The following is a 19,974-nucleotide window of genomic DNA, read 5'->3' as shown; positions in this document are numbered from 1 at the left end:
GCTGCAACATTACCTCTCGGCTCCTAAACTCAATCCCACGATTGATGAAGGTAAATGCACTGTATGCCTTCTTAACCACAGAGTCAATCTGCGTAGCAGCTTTGAGTGTCCTATGGACTTGGACACCAAGATCCCTCTGATCCTCCACACAGCCAAGTGTCTTACCATTAATACTATATTCTGCCATCATATTTGACCTACCAAAATGAACCACCTCTCACTTACCTGGGTTGAACTCCATCTGCCACTTCTCAGCCCAGTCTTACATCCTATCAATGTCCCGCTGTATCATCTGACAGCCCTCCACACTATCCACAACACCTTCAACCTTTGTGTCATCAGCAAATTTACTAACCCATCCCTCAACTTCCTCATCCAGATCATTTATAAAAATCACAAAGAGTAGGGGTCCCAGAACAAATCCTTGAGGCACACCACTGGTCACTGACCTCCATGCAGAATATGACCCGTCTACAACCACTCTTTGCCTTCTCTGGGCAAGCCAGTTCTGCAATGTCCCCTTGGATCCCATGCCTCCTTACTTTCTCAAAAAGCCCTGCATGGTGTACCTTGTCAAACGCCTTGCTGAAATCCACATACACCACATCTACTGCTCTACCTTCATCAATGTTTTTAGTCACATCCTCAAAAAATTCAAACAGGCTCGTAAGGCACGACCTGCCTTTGACAAAGCCATGCTGACTATTCCTAATCATATTATGCCTCTCCAAATGTTCATAAATCCTGCCTCTCAGGATGTTCTCCATCAACTTACCAATCACTGAAGTAAGACTCACTGGTCTATAATTTCCTGGGCTATCTCTACTCCCTTTCTTGAATAATGGAACAACATCCACAACCCTCCAATCCTCTGGAACCTCTCCCGTCCCCACTGATGATGCAAAGATCATCACCAGAGGCTCAGCAATCGCCTCCCACAGTAGCCTGGGGTACATCTCGTCCGGTCCCAGTGACTTATCCAACTTGATGCTTTCCAAAAGCTCCAGCACATCCTCTTTCTTAATATCCCTACATGCTCAAGTTTTTCAGTCTGCTGCAAGTCATCCCTACAATCGCCAAGATCCTTTTCCATAGTGAATACTGAAGCAAAGTACTCATTAAGTACCTCTGCTATCTCCTCCGGTTCTATACACACTGTCACACTTGATTGGTCCTATTCTCTCACGTCTTATCCTCTTGCTCACATATTTGTAGAATGCTTTGGGGTTTTCCTTAATCATGTCTGCCAAGGCCCCTTCTGGCTCTCCTAATTTCTTTAAGCTCCTTCCTGCTAGCCTTATAATCTTCTAGATCTCTATCATTACTTAGGTTTTTGAACCTTTCATAAGCTCTTTTCTTCTTCTTGACTAGATTTACAACAGCCTTTGTACACCATGGTTCCTGTACCCTACCATCCCTTCCGTCTCATTGGAACGTACCTATGCAGAACCTCACGCAAATATCCCCTGAACATTTGCCATATTTCTTCCATATGTTTCCACGAGAACATCTGTTCCCAATTTATGCTTCCATGTTCTTGCCTGATAGCCTCATATTTCCCCTTACTCCAATTAAATGTTTCCTAACTTGTCTGTTCCTATCCCTCTCCAATGCTATGGTAAAGGAGATAGAATTGTGATCACTATCTCCAAAATGCTCTCCCACTGAGAGATCTGACACCTGACCAGGTTCATTTCCCAATACCAGATCAAGTACAGCCTCTCCTCTTGTAGGCTTATCTACATATCGTGTCAAGAAACCTTCTTCAGCACACCTAACAAACTCCACCCCATGTAAACCACTTGCTCTAGGGACATGCCAATCGATATTTGGGAAATTAAAATCTCCCACCATGACAACTCTGTTATTATTACACCTTTCCAGAATCTGTCTCCCTATCTACTCCTTCATGTTCTTGTTACTATTGAGTGGTCTATAAAAAACACCCAGTAGAGTTATTGACCCCTTCTTGTTCCTAACTTCCACCCACAGAGACTCCGTAGACAATCCCTCCATGACTTCCTCCTATTCTGCAGCCATGACACTATCTCTGATCAGCAGTGCCACACCCCCACCTCTTTTGCCTCCCTCCCTGTCCTTTCTGAAACATCTAAAGCCTGGCACTCTAAGTAACCATTCCTCCCCCTGAGCCATCCAAGTCTCTGTAATGGTCACACCATCATAACTCCAAGCACTGATCCACACTCTAAGCTCATCCGCTTTGTTCATAATATGCCTTGTATTAACATAAACACACCTCAAAGCATTGGTCTGAGCGCATCCCTTCTCTATCACCTGCCTCTCATCCCTCTCGCACTGTCTCCAAGCTTTCTCAATTTGTGAGCCAACCGCCTCTTCCTGTCTCTTCAGTTCGGTTCCCACCCCCCAGCAATCCTAGTTTAAACTCTCCCCAATAACCTTAGCAATCCTCCCCCATCAGGATACTGGTCCCCTGGGATTCAAGTGCAACCCGTCCTTTTTGTGCAGGTCACACCTGCCCCAAAAGAGGTCCTAATGATCTAGAAATCTGAATCCCTGCCCCCTGCTCCAATCCCTCAGCCACGCATTTATCCTCCACCTCATTCTATTCCTATACTCACTGTCACAAGGCACAGGCAGTAATCCCGAGATTACTACCTTTGAGGTTCTGCTTCTCAATTTCCTTCCTAACTCCCTGTAGTCTGTTTTCAGGACCTCCTCCCTTTTCCTGCCTATGTCGTTGGTACCAATATGTACCATGACCTCTGTCGGTTCTCCTTCCCATATTGTGGACGTGATCAGAAACATCCCAGACCCTGGCACCTGGGAGGGAAACCACCATCTGAGTTTCTTTCCTGCGCCCACAGAATCACCTGTCTGACCCCCTAACTTTAGAGTCCCCTATCCCTGCTGCTATTCTCTTCCTTTCCCTACCCTCTGAGCCACAGGGCCAGACGCTGTGCCAGAGGCGTGGCCATTGTTGCTTCCCTCAGGTAGGCCGTCCCCCCCAACAGTACTCAAGCAGGAGTACTGATTGTTTGTGGGACCTTGCTGGGCCAAACTGGCGGCTGCATTAAGTCCACCACACAACTCCAGCTCCAACAACAATCCAATGGGAGGGGCTTTGTCAACCCATCTCCCTTTGGTCTGGTCCTATACTGAACAGGAGCTGAGCAAGCTTCAACAAAAATGGGGTGGCCCACATCCCGAAGACATGAGGACTGGCAGATTAACCGGCTACTATAAATTACCCTTCGTGTGTAGGTCAGCGGTAGAATCTGGGGATACTGAAGGAATAAATATGGAAATAGTGTAATTGGGTGGTTGAAAGTCAGCATGGACTTGATGGGCTGAAGGGCCTGTTTCGTGCTGTATCTCTCTATGACTCTGACAATGGTTAAAAGTGTTCACGCTGTACTGATTACCAGCCAACATTTATCCCCCTACCAGTCCTCCCTGACTCCAGCTCCAGCCCCACTTACCGTGTTCGACCCGACCTCCTCACATTCTTTGCACACTTTATTCAGGTTTTCCATGTTCCGTCCGTTCAGTGCCAGTTTGGCTCCTAGCCTGGCGAACAGGATGGCTGTCCCAGCTCCAATTCCTGAACTTGCACCGGTGATCAGAGCCACCTTCCCACTGAGTGACAAACGCTGCAACAGTGAGTCAGACAGCACAAGGTCAGTGCCCCAGATACAGGACAGGCAGACATTAGATGGCACAGGGTCAGTGTCCAAAATATGGGACAGGCAGACGTCAGACAGCACAGGGTCAGTGCCTGAGATACAGGACAACAGGCAGAAATGAGAGACAGCACAGGGTCAGTGCCCAATACAGGACCGACAAACATCAGTCAGTGCCCCAGGCAAAGGACAGGCAGAAACAAGACAGTCAGCACAGGATCAGTGCCCAAGATACAGTCAGGCAGACATCAGAATGTCACACAGCAGAGGATATTTGGGCACTAGGTGTGGAGGGGTGGGAGATGAGTCAGTCAGAGGACCTCCTCTTCTGTCTGCTCCTGGGTTCAGCCAGGGTGAGCATTCACAGATCCAGGTCAGCAAAGCATCAGTCTGAGCCTCCTGCCTCCCCTCCTCCAGGAATACAGTAGAGCAGTGAGCAGGGCTGCAGGCTGTGTTAAGCCTGCATGGGTTTCCTCCAGTGCTCTGGTTTCCGAACGCCATGACCGTTGGTACTTTAGTGGGCCACTGTAAGTCGCCCCTATTGTGTCGGTGAGCAGTACAAACTGGGGGCAGCTGAGATGGCTAGCACATACTGAATGGGCCAAAAGGCCTGGTTCCAGTTCCCTGTTGTACACAGGACTCTCCAATTTGTGAGTCCGATTCCTCTGGCTCTCCGGAGGCCATCCCGAACCGATGGGGTCCCCAGCGACTAGAGGGCATTCTGGACAGCGAGGATCATATTTTAACCTAAAACCGTGGTGAATATTGTAAATGTGTTTTTAAATATATTATTTTAGGAAAAGTGTCGACACTCAGTTTACGGGTCAGATGGAGAATGGCACAGGGAAGGTCGAGACCACCCCCCACCCCCCACAGGGAGTATCGGGAACATAGCGCTCCAGTGGCGGAGCAATAGGGGAGAACGGGGGGTGGGGGCGGGAGGGAGAACGGGGGGTGGGGGCGGGAGGGAGAACAGGGGAGTCAGGGGCAACAGTGGGCAGACAAGGGACGCAGGAGGGTACAGGAGGGTTGGGGGGTGGGGGCAGGAGGGAGAACGTGGGGGGTGGGTGGGGGCGGGAGGGAGAACAGGGGGGGTGGGGGCGGGAGGGAGAACGGGGGAGTCAGGGGCAACAGTGGACAGACAAGGGACGCAGGAGGGTACAGGAGGGTTGGGGGGTGGGGGCGGGAGGGAGAACGTGGGGGGTGGGTGGGGGCGGGAGGGAGAACGGGGGAGTCAGGGGCAACAGTGGGCAGACAAGGGACGCAGGAGGGTACAGGAGGGTTGGGGGGTAGGGGGCGGTTGACAGGGAGGAAGGAAAGAGGTGGGTCGGGCTCTCGCTCTCCTTTCCACAGAGGGGAGATGAACGGGAGGGAAGGGGAGTGTAAGGAGTGGCTGAGGCGGAAGGGAGAAGGTGTCGGTCAGTCTCTTCTCTGTCACCTGCGTAACTTCTCCCACGTGAGCCGCCATGTTAATTAAAGGCGCAGCTGCTTCTGATCTGAAGGCGCCGGTCGGCGCTTGCCTCCCTCACTATCGTTCCGGCTCCGGCGGGGCAATTCAGTGAGCACACACACAGGCCCTTCAGCCCCTCTTCTCCTTACTGGAGACAGAGTACACCGATTCCCTTTACCAGCCCGTAGCTATGCCCCCCGTTCGGCAATCCGGTGTCATCCCGACTACTTTGAATTTATTCACCTTGAATTCATCAAAAGATGTAAAACAATGTTCCACAAAGCAAGGCTTGGTTAAAGGCAGCGCTGGAAACTGATACATTTAAGTGCATCACAAAAATATAAAGCAGGCCCTTCAGCCTGTGGAACATCAATCTCTAATTTCAACTAATCCTAATCCCATTTTTAAATATTTCCCCCATATTTCCATCAACTTCCTCCCGTCACACACACTGAGGATAATTTACAGTGAACGAAACCCCCATCAACTCCCGCGTCTGTGGGTTGTGGGGGAAAGCTGGCGCACCCAGAAGTCACTTTATGGGAGAACACGCAAACTGCATCCGACACTGATGAACCCGGGTCTCTGGCACTGCGAACCAGTAGCTCTTCAAACTGATAAGAGTCCTAGTGTTGAAAAGTTGACTCGTTTTCTTTCCACAAACACTGCACCAGCTGCAAAGTGTTTCCAGCAAGCTTTTCTTTACAGATTTCCAGCATTCACATGTTATTTTGCGTTGATTGTATCGTAGCAATCCTGCTCTTACATTCTTCGCCTCAGTTTAGTACAGCTAGGCATGGTGTACCCCCTAACCGCATTAGTCCTCCAAATATGGGCAAACTTCCATTTTTTTCAGTAAAATTTAACATTTTAGTTTTTAATTTTGGAATTTAAAGTTCCATCCATCACCAACTCATCAATGTCATTTTCTAGCCTCCCCACCCTCTCCTCTGCTTCCGATGTACAAACAGCACATCCGGTTCATTAAAGTATAGGGAGCTCTCTCCTATCCATCACTACACACCCATCATGGGCTTTTAATCACAGAAGTAATCCTCCATCATCACTCTCTGTCCTCTGTTACTAGTCCAAGTTTGGATCCAATTTGCTAACTTGTCTTGCGTCTTGTAGGAAATAACAGTTTGAACAGTTCGCCGAGACACTGTCAACGCGTTAATGAAGTTTATGTGTAGATTGCATCAGCTATGGTACCCTTCCCTATTATACACATAACCACATCCTTTAAGAGATGTTTTTCTCCTAAAGCTACCCTCAATTAATCCCTGTTGCTCCAAGTCCAGTATCCTTTTCTCGACTAAAATTTCAGCTGCCACATTAAGACAATTACAAAGCCAACCCACTACCATCTATAAAAAATAGCGAGAGTTAAAGGGCTTATGTCTCAGCAAGAGCTAGACAATATCGCCTATGCATTTATTTTTACTGGGCTGGACTATTGTAACAGCGTTAACAAGTCCCTCAGACAGCTGTAGCTCATTGAAAACGCTGCTGCTAGAGTCCTTACTAAGACCGAGAAAGTGGAACACATCACTCCAGTTCTCAGATCAATACACTGGCTTCCTGTCCATTAGAAGATTGACTTTAAAATATTACCACTGGTTTATAAAGCACTGAATGAACTAGGGCCGAAATACATTTCCGTTCTGCATTATGCTTCCTGAGCGCTCAGGTCATCTGGGGCGGGTCTGTTTACCGTCCCCAAGGTACAAACTAAACATGGTGAAGCAGCTTTTAATGACTATGCTCCACGTATCTGGAATAACCTTCCAGAAGATCTGATGTCGGCCCCAAGTTTAAGCTCCTTTAAGTCGAGGCTTAAAACTTTTCTTTTCGCTCCATTTTTTAATTAGAATCTCCTGCACTATAACTTCTATTTACCTTGTCTATTTTGGTGTGATTTTACTCTCTTATATATTGTCTGAAATTTGATGTTTGATTTTTATATCTTGTTCTCTGTAAAGCACTTCGAACTGCCTTGCGTTTGAAAAACAAATAGACTCACTTGCCTTTAATTACCTGACCTATCCCTAATGCGCCCCTTGAATAAAGGTACCACACTCTAACATCCGTGGCCAAAGAGGTAAATATTTATCAGAAACCAGGCAATTGCTTCCCTTTCAAGCAACACACATAAAAGTGGCCAGGCAGCATCTCTAGGAAGAAGTGCAGTCGACGTTTCAGGCCGAGACCCTGCCTGGCCTGCTGCGTTCACCAGCAACTTTTATGTGTGTTGCTTGAATTTCCAGCATCTGCAGAATTCCTGTTAATTGCTTCCTATAGTACCCTAGGATACAACTTTCCAGATTCTGAGGATATATCCACCAAGATACCTAATACCTCCCTTTCATTATGTTCTAGAATTCCACATTCCCCTCCTCAAGTGTGGGCACGTGGCCAAGTGGTTAAGGCGTTCGTCTGGTGATCTGAAGGTCACAAGTTCGAGCCTCAGCTGTGGCAGCATGTTTGTGTCCTTGAGCAAGGCATTTAATCACACATTGCTGTAGTGTCTGTGCGAGGAATGGCGCCCCACACAGACTTTCAATCTGCGCCTTGTAAGGCATGAAAATACCCGACACAGGCCTCTCATGGTCTGAGTCGACGTTCCCTTCCCCTCCTCATGAATACAAACAAGTACTCATTAAACACCTCATCACTATCCTTTGGTCCCCAACGAGCCCTTCTCTCTCTGGTTATCCCCTTGTCCTTAGTTCATCAATTGCTTTGGAATTTTCCTCATCCTTGCCTGCCAATGATATTTCATATCACTCGTCACTGTTATTACTTTAAGAATCCCCAATTCCTACAAGGTTATTCCTGGTTTAGTTCTTTAAACCTGCCATAAGCTGGCACTTCTTCATCCTGCCCTTGATATCCAGGGTTCCTGGACTTGTTGGCCTTACCTCTCACCATACATTGATCCCACTAATTGGATGTAGACTACAAGAACATGCTGCCAGTTCCTGCCTTAGAATAGTGACATTCCACAACTCAGGGCCTTAATTTTTGACCTATTCTTCTCCTTCCCTATACCAGCATTAACATTTTGGATTCTATCTCACGCAGACATTCCACATCACTGGTTCCGTTCTCCAACATTAGGTCCATCACCGCCACTTCTCTTGCTCTTTCGAGAACATGCACATGGTGGTGCAAAGTTCTCCTGGATGCACTTTGGAATTTTTTTTCCCCCTTTGATGCCTTTCACATTGAGGCGATCCATGTTAATATTGGAGTTGAAATCTCTTTCGACAGTGACACCAATATTTATATATTTCTGAGATCTCCCAACACAGCTGCTTCCTGCTAGTTGGAAGGCTGTAGTACCCCCACTCCTTTGTAATTAAGCTCCACCTACATGGCCTTATTTCAAGAACTTTTTAGAATATCCTCCCACCTTATTGCATTAATGGATAATTAATTTTGCAGTTCCCTTCCCTGTGGATTCTGTCCTTGGATGCCAGGTACGTACCGTATGTTGTCCATAATGCTGTGACCACAATGTTAACCTGTTTGTCCCCCTCCCTCATGGTAGGGTCTGGCTCATCACCTGTCACTTGCACAACTTCCGATCTGTCAGGTGGTAACGTGTACAACCAGGGCTGTAGTTTGGCCAATGTTACTGGGCCAGAGACTGCTAACAGCAATCACCACACCCAGGTCGGCATTATAATCACTTCTGAGAATAAGTCTGCAACCTCACAACGAGCTGCTCTGGAACAAGGTTTATTTCAATTTACATATTAAAACAATCTGTCTAACTGACAGCAGTTTTGAGACCAGCTGCTGTGCTTAAAATTAAAAGCACTTTGTGTGAATGCTCAATGCTTTTACACAAGGGCCATAAAATGTTGATGTTCCACCAAGGCTTTTCAAACCCTGCTCTGCGTTGTGTTAAGGTCGGGAGGAGGGGCCGGTTGGCACAGGGAGAGGCATGCAAGACAGACAGGGGCACACCTATAATCTTCACGTCATTCTCTGATTCCAGGGCAACACAAGGCCATATTAAAGCTCAGCCAACACCCGTGAGAAGGCCTCATGTTTCATGTTAGTAATTTTCACTTGAGCCCCACAGAGCAGCACATACCCGACGATGAAACCGAAAACTGGCTTAAGGAGGGAAGACCTCGCAGTCAGCAGCTGGCACCGAATGCAGCTGGCACAGAATGCCTTTTCTTGCTGCCAATGGAATTTTGCCTTCAGCTTGAACAGACAAGCAACTCCACTTTTCTTTCCCAGAACCTGGGTGAACCCAAACACCCCCAGGTATGTCAAGAGGGAAAGGCTACAAGACAGAGAAAAAAAAAGTAGCAAAGGGGAGAGAACAGAAGGAAAAAGGAATAGAGGGAGATCAAGAGAGGACGAGGATTGATATAACTGCCCAGCATCCCCACTGTCCCCAGTCCATGCAGATCTGTTTGAAGATGGAGGTCTGTTGGCGAATCATGGTTGGCACCAGTATCTCTGACCCAACGTTCACTCTCCTCTGAGGCAGCCCCACCATCCTGCTCAGCTCCAGCCTGCTGGCCCAGCCAGAGATCAGAATGCCAGAGGGTTGGCGTGAATAACAATGTCTTTGATGCGTACGTCAGTCAGAGGACGAAACGTCTTCTCATTTACAGGAAGCTTCTCCAGCTCATCCAGTGTTTCCAGCCCATCGATCACCCTGGATGAGAAGCAGACATGTCAGTTCAAATCAATACCTGGACCCCAAAACTCACGTTATGAGCAGAAATCAATCAAATCTGGTCCCAAAACAAAAAAAAAACCTTCTTTGTGCAAATCCTGCCCCCGTCACTGTCCTATACATTATGGTACTTCAAACAATTATCAGGGTACTTCCTGTTTCCACTCACCTTTTAGGCAGTTCACCCCAGAGTCGAAAGCCAAGATAAACCATTTTCCTCAAAACCCCTCCAAGCCTTCTACCCATTAACCAAATTAGTGTTGCACGGTTAATGACCTCCTCACTCACACTCACCTTACCCATTTCAACTCAATCTCCCAATCTCCTCTATTCCAAAAGCTACACCCTGATCTGGTCAGCTTCTCCTCATGGCATCACTCCACATACCTTGATCCTCCTGAACCATGAAGTCTATAAGGTCACCTTTCCTTATAACTTATGTCATATAGAAAAGGACAGCAAAGAAACAGGCCCTTCAGCCCATCCAGTCCATGCTGACCCATTTAAACTGCCTACTCCCATCAACCTGCACCGGGACCACAGCCCTCCATACCCCTACCATTCGTGTACCTATCCAAACTTCTCTGAAACGTTGAAATCGAGCTTGCATGCACCACTTGTGCTGGCAGCTTGTTCTACATTCTCACAATCCTCTGAGTGAAGAAGCTTCCCCTCATGTTCCCCTTAAACTTTTCACCTATCACCCTTAACCCAGAACCTCTCGTTGTAGTCCCATCCAACCTCAGTGGAAAAAGCCTATCTACAAGTCTGATAGTACACACACAACACGCTGGAGGAACTCAGCAGGTCGGGCAGCATCCGCGGAAAACATCAGTCAACGTTTCGGGCCGGAACCCTTCGTCAGGAATGTTCTGGCCCGAAACGTTGACTGATCGTTTCCATGGATGCTGCCCGGCCTGCTGAGTTCCTCCAGGGTGTTGTGAGTGTTGCTTTGACCCCAGCATCTGCAGAGCATTTTGTGTTTACTGATAGTACACGGAGGGTAGGATTTTTGGACTTCCGACTCTTCCTTTGTTCTCTTTCCTTTCCTGTTGAAGGAACAGGGGACATGGATCAACAAACCTACTTGCCAAACACTGTGTACTTCATGTCCAGGTGAGGCTGTTTCCCATATGTGAAGAAAAACTGAGAGGCATTGGTGTTGGGACCATTGTTGGCCATGGAAACCACTCCTCGAACGTTGTGCTGAAACAGAGCATGAGTGGGTAGATAAAGTCACAAATCAGCACCAGTCAATGGGAGATCCTCTCACGAGTTTGGAAGCTTCAAGTGTTTACTCACCTTGAGGTGTTCACTGATCTCATCTTCAAACTTCCTGCCCCAGATGCTGGATCCTCCTTTGCCTGTGCCTGTATGGAAGGACAAACACTGCCAGATGATAACAATGTAATAAGCACATTGCAGCTCCGTCATCAAACACCAAGCCTCGAGAGAAGTGCCCAGTCTGATGTCTAGAAGCTCACTCAAACATAGGTAGGTTTCAAAAGAATCTTAGAGGAGGAGCAGTGAGAGTTAGGAGGGGAAGACCCATTAGGCTCTACACAGAAGAAATAAGACAAAGATAATGAACTCATTAGATGGATACAGGATCACAGCTCCAACAGGGAATTTTTAAAAATTTATACCCAGATAATTTCAAAGTTCAAGGTACATTATCAAGGTATGTATGCATTATATAACCTGGAAATTCATCTCCTAACAAGACAGCCACAAAAGAAAGAAACTCAAAAGAACACATTAAAAAAAAGTCAAACACCCAATGTGCAGAGAAAGAAAACTTGCTCCCTCTCTGTCTCCATTCTGCTTTTTTTGCCCTTCTCCACCCAATCTATCTGCCCATCCGGCCCTGCGCTTAAATCGATATCCAAACATTGGGCCTGCCACTTTGTCACACACTGGGGCCTGGACCCCACTGCCTCAATTTTGCTATAAGAGGCGGCCCTTTGGCCCAACAAGACATTGTTGGACCACATTTGGAGTACTATATACAGGTTTGGTCACCCTGTTGTAGGAAGGGCATTATTGAACGAGAAAGAGTTCAAAGAGGTTTTACAAATGTGCTGTCATGACTTCAGAGACTAAGTTATAAGAAGTTGGACAGGCAAGGGCTTTATTCATCAGAATGTAGGAGTCTGAAGAGTGAACTTACAGATGTGTATAAAATCGTGAGGGGCATAAAAAGGGTGAATGCACAGTCTTTTTTTTCCCAGGGTAAGGAAACTAAAAACTAGAGGGCATTGATTTAAGGTGCGAGGGGAAAGATTTAAAAGGGACCCGAGGGGCAAGTTCTTCACGCGGAGGGTGATGTGTGTATGGAAAGAGCTACCATAAAAGTGAGAATATTTAAAAGACAAGTACATGGATAGGAAGGGTTTAGAGGGATATGGGCAAGATGCAAACAAATGGACTGGCTTGGTTAGCACGGACAGGTTAGGCCGAAGGGTCTGTTTCTATGCTAAATTGATGTATGAGTAACTCCTAATCACATTGGCAAAACCTCTTTTTTCTCTCTCTCTCTCACACACAGGATTCTCGGAGTATGACGGAATGTTTTTATTTTGGTCTCCTCTGGATGCTGTACTTTCTCTTTGTTCTTCACTCTCCTGTCAATGGAGGATTGGCCCGCTGACAGAAAAACGGGTCACTGTCCAATTGGCAAACACTAATTACTTGTGGACATCAGCTCTGGGGCCTTCACCATTTACAATCTACGTGAACTCGTCAGATAAAGGGACCGGGTATAGTGTAATCACACTTACTGATGTTACGATGATCAGTGAGAAAGTAAGATGGGTGGCGGACAGAGGTTGAGCGGACAAAGATTTGGCAAATGGTGCATAAAATGCAAAAAAAAAATGAGGTGATCTGCTTTGGAAAAAGAAAATCAGAATGGAAGGAGACAACAGAACACAGCTGGATGCAGGGATTTGGGTTATAGAGTCAAAGTTATACAGTATAGAAATGGACCCTCCAGCCCACCACATCTATCCATCCTTCTGTCCTTCCACACTAATCCCACCTGCCCACAATCCTTCAATGCCTTGCCTAACTCGTGTCTGACCGAATGCCCCACAACACATTAATTGCATCTCATTCCACCACTTCTGACAGCACATTCCAGGTATCAAGCAAAAAAACCTCAGGTCCCCTTTAAAATTCTTTCCTATCACCTTAGATCTATGCCCTCGTTTTCAATACCCATACCATGGGAGAAAGATATTCACCATCTACCCTACCTATGCCTCTTACAATTATGTATACTCATCACACTCCTCCATTTCAGAGAAAATAAGCCCAACCTATCCAATCTCTCCCCATAGCTAAAGTCCTTCAATCGAGGCAACACCCTAGTGAAATTCCTCTGCACCCTCTCCACCACACCCTATCCTTTCTACACTATGGTAACCAGTACTGCTCACACGTCAAGTCTAACCAGTGTTCTGTAACACTGCAACATAATGCACCAACACTTTGATTGTACGCCTCAGCTTCAGAAGGCAAGCACACCATTCATCTTCTCCACCACCCTGTCTGTCTGCGTGGCCACTTTCAGAGAACTGAAGCCCCAGGGTTCTTCATTACCAGCATTAGTTATCATTTAACTGAGCATGTCCTGCTCATAATTAACTTACCAAAATACATCACCTCACAATTGTTGTGATCAAATTCCATCAGCCAATACCCAACCCAACTTCCCAACTCATCCATATCCAACTTCCCAACTCATCCATATCCAACCCCAGCCTTAGAAAATCCCTCACTATCCACACCACCAGCAAACTTGTTGGCGTTTATCCGGGTGGGCGATCTGCAAGCTTTTTGTGTGTGAGAGAGAGAGAGGGGGTTGGGGGTTTCATGTTATTGTCACACAAAGACCTGCTGTAAGCTTGAGTATCATCAAAAACAACCTCTTCCAGATCAGGAGAAATACAAGAGAGGCTGCAGTGACTGGGGGAAAAAAAACTGGTGTCCAAATTCCTGATCTTCAAGGTTCGGCAACCAAGGTGGCTCACGGGAAACAGACAGGCACTGGTGTCCAGAAGCTTGGGCCAAAGTGATACCCCTTAACAAGCATCTTAAAGTGGAAGAGAACAAGAAGGAAATAAGAAACGAGGACACTGGCAAAATCTCAGGTTGTAGGAGCCGTGGGAAGATTACCTGTGGGGTCTCCGGTCTGTACAATAAAGCCTTTGATATTGCGATGGAAAATGCATCCATTGTAGTAATCACTGGCACACAAGGCCAGGAAGTTCTGTAAAGAGAGAAACACAAGAACAATCAGTCTTGCTGCAAAGGGCCACCATGCTCCCCACCAATGTGCCCAGGATAAAATACACTACATCACTGTCAGAATAACAGCCATCGCCCACCAGTGTAGTATCAGACCATACACACTGGTACTGTACCTGGAAGTTACAGGAAAAAGGACCCAGTCAAATAAGATCAAGAACAGAGACCATTCAACTCTGCCAAATCCACTCCACCATTCAATTAGATCAGATCCATGTCTGCTCTGACCAATACAATTATCTGATTTTACTCCATACCCCTTAAAACTCTCTTAAAAAGTTATCAGTTTTAGACATAACAGTAATTGAACAGAGTCAGGGAAGGATGTTTTTGAGTGTCGCTACCAGGGCGGAAAAGGTGTGACTGATTGTATTCCTGCATGGTTTAGATCTAATAACAAACATTCTCATTAGAGAATGATGACAACCCAGAGGCAGAGATGGCCACAAATCCCTGGACAATAGACAATAGGTGCTGGAGTAGGCCATTTGGCCCTTCGAGCCAGCACTGCCATTCACTGTGATCATGGCTGATCATCCACAATCAGTATCCAGATCCTGCCTTATCCCCATAACCTTTGATTCCGCTATCTTTAAGAGCTCTATCCATCTCTTTCTTGAAAGCATCCAGAGACTTGGCCTCCACAGCCTTCTGGGGCACAGCATTCCATATATCCACCACTCTCTGGGTGAAAAAGTTTTTCCTCAACTCCGTTCTAAATGGCCTACCCCTTATTCTTAAACTGTGGCCTCTGGTTCTGGACTCGCCCATCAGCGGGAACATGCTTCCTGCCTCCAGCATGTCCAATCCCTTAATAATCTTATATGTTTCAATAAGATCCCCTCTCAGCCTTCTAAATTCCAGAGTATACAAGCCCAGTCGCTCCAATCTTTCGACATATGACAGTCCCGCCATCCCGGGAATTAACCTTGTAAACCTACGCTGCACTCCCTCAATAGCAAGAATGTCCTTCCTCAAATTTGGAGACCAAAACTGCACATAGTACTCCAGGTGTGGTCTCACCAGGGCCCTGTCCAGCTGCAGAAGGACCTCTTCGCTCCTATACTCAATTCCCCTCAATATCTGTGCTATCTGTTTTCCAATAATCCTTCCAACCACTTCTCCTCCTGGGTGACAAAATGTCTCTCTTATACTCAGTTTCCTATAGAATCCAATTTCACAGTCCCGTAGGATAATTTTGTCCCAAGCATTTACTCTGGAGTTTACAAAGAATGGTGCCAAAAACAAATAAAAATCCAGCGAGTGGATTTAACACGATGTTTTCGCTCACAGAACAGCCACTTGCTGGATTTTTTTTTGTTTTCAGCACCATTTTTTGTAAACTCCAGAGTATGTTGTGCGTAAAAATCCCAGATCAGCAGTTTCTGAGAGACTCAAATCACCTTGGGCGGCACCTAATTAATTAGCTTGTTTATTTCGGTTTTTTTCTTAGAGGTGCCGAATGCGTTTCAGAGAGCTGCAGCTACCACTGCACCCCTGCCGTTATGTCTCCTGAGTGCACCTGTGATATTGTCCCTGATTAGTGCAACTCCACCCACCACCTCTTTACCTCTTCTGTCTTTTCTAAAACACCCATTCCTGCCCCTCTCTCAACCGTGTCTCTGTAATGGCCACAACATCATAATTCGCTGTACTGATTCATCCTCTAAGTTCATCACCTTTACCCATAATACTCCCAGCATTAAAATATACACTCTGATGGGTAATTCCACACGCCCCCCCCCCCCGCCCAGCAGTATCCAAAGAGAAATACTTGTTGCTGAGGGGAACCACATACTTGTTGACCACAGGGAAACCCTGCACTGACTGCTTACTCCCTTTACCTCTCCTGGTGGTCTCCCATCTACTGTCTGAAGCCTGAACTCTGGGTGTGACCGCCTCTTCAAAAGTCTCATCTATAATGTCTTCAGCCTCCTGGATGATCGTGGAGCTGGAATTGGATGTACCAATTCTGGAGTTGGTACACCCAATTCCAGCTCCAACTCCTTGACCAGGTCAGTCAGGAGCTGAAGTTGGGCGCATTTCCTCCAGATGTAGTCATAAGAGAAACCGGCAGGTATCTGATTTTCCACATCGGACAGGAGGAGCGTTCCATCCTGACGACTCTGTACTTTTAAAAAAAAGCTTACCTCTTCTTATCTGTGCTTCTGCCTGTTGTCGCTAAAGCCTGTTAGGCCTTCCCACTCCATTACCGGCACACTCCAACACTGGCAGATCCTCTTGCCCCTACCTTCCTTTTATTTGTTGCTGGGTTTAGGTCTCTGACGCCGACACTTACCGTGCCTGCGCGCCGAAAAAACACCGGCCGTATCTGAAGCTGCTGCATTTGGGCTCCCCCACTCCACCCCCGGTACAGCTCTGACACCGACGCTTACCACATTTGAGCGCCGCAGGAAACAGAGGCTGAGCAGAGATAAAGGGAGTAGAGATGGGGGCTTTGCAGGGGAGGGGACGATCGGAGAGGGAAGAAGAGATGGAGGGGGGTATCGGAGAGGGATGGAGAGATGGAGGGGGGTATCGGAGAGGGGAGGAGGGATGGAGGGGGGTATCGGGAGAGGGGAGGAGGGATGGAGGGGGGTATCGGAGAGGGGAGGAGGGATGGAGGGGGTATCGGAGAGGGGAGGAGGGATGGAGGGGGGTATCGGAGAGGGGAGGAGGGATGGAGGGGGGTATCGGAGAGGGGAGGACGGATGGAGGGGGGTATCGGAGAGGGGAGGACGGATGGAGGGGGGTATCGGAGAGGGAGGGGGGTATCGGAGAGGGAAGGAGAGATGGAGGGGGGTATCGGAGAGGGAAGGAGAGATGGAGGGGGGTATCGGAGAGGGATGGAGGGGGTATCGGAGAGGGATGGAGGGGGGGGGGTATCGGAGAGGGATGGAGGGGGGGGGGTATCGGAGAGGGATGGAGGGGGTTATCGGAGAGGGATGGAGGGATGGAGGGGGGTATCGGAGAGGGATGGAGGGGGGTGGAGAGGGATGGAGGGGGGTATCGGAGAGGGATGGAGGGGGGTGGAGAGGGATGGAGGGGGGTATCGGAGAGGGATGTGGAGGGATGGAGGGGGGTGGGAGAGGGTGGAGGGATGGAGGGGGTATGGAGAGGGATGGAGGGGGGTATCGGAGAGGGATGGAGGGGGGTATGGAGAGGGATGGAGGGGGGTATGGAGAGGGATGGAGGGGGAGGGGGATATCGGAGAGGGATGGAGGGGGGTATCGGAGAGGGATGGAGGGAGAGGGATGGAGGGGGGTAGCGGAGAGGGATGGAGGGGGGTATCGGAGAGGGATGGAGGGATGGAGGGGGTATGGGAGAGGGATGGAGGGATGGAGGGGGTATCGGAGAGGGATGGAGGGGGGTATCGGAGAGGGATGGAGGGATGGAGGGGGGTATCGGAGAGGGATGGAGGGGGGTATCGGAGAGGGATGGAGGGATGGAGGGGGTATCGGAGAGGGATGGAGGGATGGAGAGGGGTATCGGAGAGGGATGGAGGGATGGAGGGGGTATGGGAGAGGGATGGAGGGGGTATGGGAGAGGGATGGAGGGGGGTATGGGAGAGGGATGGAGGGGGGTATGGGAGAGGGATGGAGGGGGGTATGGGAGAGGGATGGAGGGGGGTATGGGAGAGGGATGGAGGGGGGTATGGGAGAGGGATGGAGGGGGGTATGGGAGAGGGATGGAGGGGGGTATGGGAGAGGGATGGAGGGGGGTATGGGAGAGGGATGGAGGGGGGTATGGGAGAGGGATGGAGGGGGGTATGGGAGAGGGATGGAGGGGGGTATGGGAGAGGGATGGAGGGGGGTATGGGAGAGGGATGGAGGGGGGTATGGGAGAGGGATGGAGGGGGGTATGGGAGAGGGATGGAGGGGGGTATGGGAGAGGGATGGAGGGGGGTATGGGAGAGGGATGGAGGGGGGTATGGGAGAGGGATGGAGGGGGGTATGGGAGAGGGATGGAGGGGGGTATGGGAGAGGGATGGAGGGGGGTATGGGAGAGGGATGGAGGGGGGTATGGGAGAGGGATGGAGGGGGGTATGGGAGAGGGATGGAGGGGGGTATGGGAGAGGGATGGAGGGGGGTATGGGAGAGGGATGGAGGGGGGTATGGGAGAGGGATGGAGGGGGGTATGGGAGAGGGATGGAGGGGGGTATGGGAGAGGGATGGAGGGGGGTATGGGAGAGGGATGGAGGGGGGTATGGGAGAGGGATGGAGGGGGGTATGGGAGAGGGATGGAGGGGGGTATGGGAGAGGGATGGAGGGGGGTATGGGAGAGGGATGGAGGGGGGTATGGGAGAGGGATGGAGGGGGGTATGGGAGAGGGATGGAGGGGGGTATGGGAGAGGGATGGAGGGGGGTATGGGAGAGGGATGGAGGGGGGTATGGGAGAGGGATGGAGGGGGGTATGGGAGAGGGATGGAGGGGGGTATGGGAGAGGGATGGAGGGGGGTATGGGAGAGGGATGGAGGGGGGTATGGGAGAGGGATGGAGGGGGGTATGGGAGAGGGATGGAGGGGGGTATCGGAGAGGGATGGAGGGGGGTATCGGAGAGGGATGGAGGGGGGTATCGGAGAGGGATGGAGGGGGGTATCGGAGAGGGATGGAGGGGGGTATCGGAGAGGGATGGAGGGGGTATCGGAGAGGGATGGGGGGGTATCGGAGAGGGATGGAGGGGGTTGGAGAGGGATGGAGGGGGGGAGAGGGATATCGGAGAGGGATGGAGGGGGGTATCGGAGAGGGATGGAGGGGGGTATCGGAGAGGGATGGAGGGGGGTATCGGAGAGGGATGGAGGGGGGTATCGGAGAGGGATGGAGGGGGGTATCGGAGAGGGATGGAGGGGGGTATCGGAGAGGGATGGAGGGGGGTATCGGAGAGGGATGGAGGGGGGTATCGGAGAGGGATGGGGGGGTATCGGAGAGGGATGGAGGGGGGTATGGAGAGGGATGGAGGGGGGTATCGGAGAGGGATGGAGGGGGGTATCGGAGAGGGATGGAGGGGGGGGGTATCGGAGAGGGATGGAGGGGGGTATCGAGAGGGATGGAGGGGGGTATCGGAGAGGGATGGAGGGATGGAGGGGGTATCGGGGAGGGATGGAGGGTGGTAGCGGACAGGGATGGAGGGATAGAAGGGGTATCGGAAAGGGAAGGAGGAGGGAATCGGAGAGTGAGTGGTGGGTCGGAGAGGAAGGAGGAATGGCGAAGGGGGTCACCACTACCTCGCAGGAGCGGGGCGCCCGCTCACAGAACAGCTCGATCTTGATGTCTCCGAGATCAGTGCGGATGGTCAGGGCCTGAAACACAAGAAATCCTGTGAGCGCCCGTCCTCCCCTCTCAGCAACCCGGCACCTCCCTCTCCCGTGTCCCGACCCCCTCCCATCTCAGCCCCTCACCATCTCGGCCAGTCCAACTGCCCGCAGCTGCTTCCGGTCCGTCCGGTAACGATCCCGGCTGCTCCCCTGAGCCCCTCGTCCCGTTCCGCCGCGCTCCGGTCGGAAACCGGAGCGGGAGACCACGCTGCGGCTCGATCTTGCTCCTGTACAGCAGGTCACCTCAGCTCCACTCTGCTGTCTCCTCCCGGTAAGTAAGTGCACCCTTTTGCTAATCAAGCCTCCAACTAACCCTGGCTTAAAATATTCAGGGACCACTGCGCTTTCACTGCCCTTGGAGGAAAGGGTGGACACCCTCGGGGTAAAACGGCAGCATCTCTGTTTTACGTGGGTGGCTCTGTCGTTTATAAACTGTCACACCTGTTCTAGTTTATCCTCTCCAGTTGCAACCTCGTTTCAATCGTCCCGTCTCTCACCCTCCCAGGTTTAAGCTGATACATACCTAGCCTGT

General features: G+C 49.7%; 2 protein-coding genes across 2 annotated transcripts in view; both read right to left on the bottom strand.

The window, feature by feature from the left end:
* The window catches only part of zgc:101858 (uncharacterized protein LOC449555 homolog), a 36,791-nt gene extending 31,573 nt beyond the window's left edge, over positions 1 to 5,218 (bottom strand). Inside the window, exons 1-2 of the mRNA XM_063073888.1 lie at positions 5,101 to 5,218; positions 3,462 to 3,632 (exon numbers count right to left, since the gene is read on the bottom strand). Coding sequence (XP_062929958.1) covers positions 3,462 to 3,632; positions 5,101 to 5,130 — 201 coding nt within the window. The 5' untranslated portion in view covers positions 5,131 to 5,218. The remainder of the gene's footprint in view (positions 1 to 3,461; positions 3,633 to 5,100) is intronic.
* Positions 5,219 to 8,848: 3,630 nt separating this feature from the next.
* On the bottom strand, positions 8,849 to 19,582 carry ppil3 (peptidylprolyl isomerase (cyclophilin)-like 3). The gene is made up of 6 exons (XM_063073887.1): positions 19,527 to 19,582; positions 19,353 to 19,427; positions 13,997 to 14,090; positions 11,120 to 11,187; positions 10,905 to 11,023; positions 8,849 to 9,796 (listed from the first exon to the last, which is right to left on the bottom strand). The coding sequence occupies exons 1-6, from the start codon at positions 19,527 to 19,529 to the stop codon at positions 9,670 to 9,672; spliced, it is 486 nt and encodes a 161-aa protein (XP_062929957.1). The 5' UTR covers positions 19,530 to 19,582; the 3' UTR covers positions 8,849 to 9,669.
* Between the last annotated feature and the right edge of the window lie 392 nt (positions 19,583 to 19,974).

Source organism: Mobula hypostoma, chromosome 21 (genome assembly GCF_963921235.1).
Source record: "Mobula hypostoma chromosome 21, sMobHyp1.1, whole genome shotgun sequence".
NCBI classification, from domain to species: Eukaryota; Metazoa; Chordata; class Chondrichthyes; order Myliobatiformes; family Myliobatidae; genus Mobula; species Mobula hypostoma.
The sequence above is the reverse complement of the archived record's forward strand: the minus strand, read 5'-3'. Positions and strand labels throughout refer to the sequence as shown.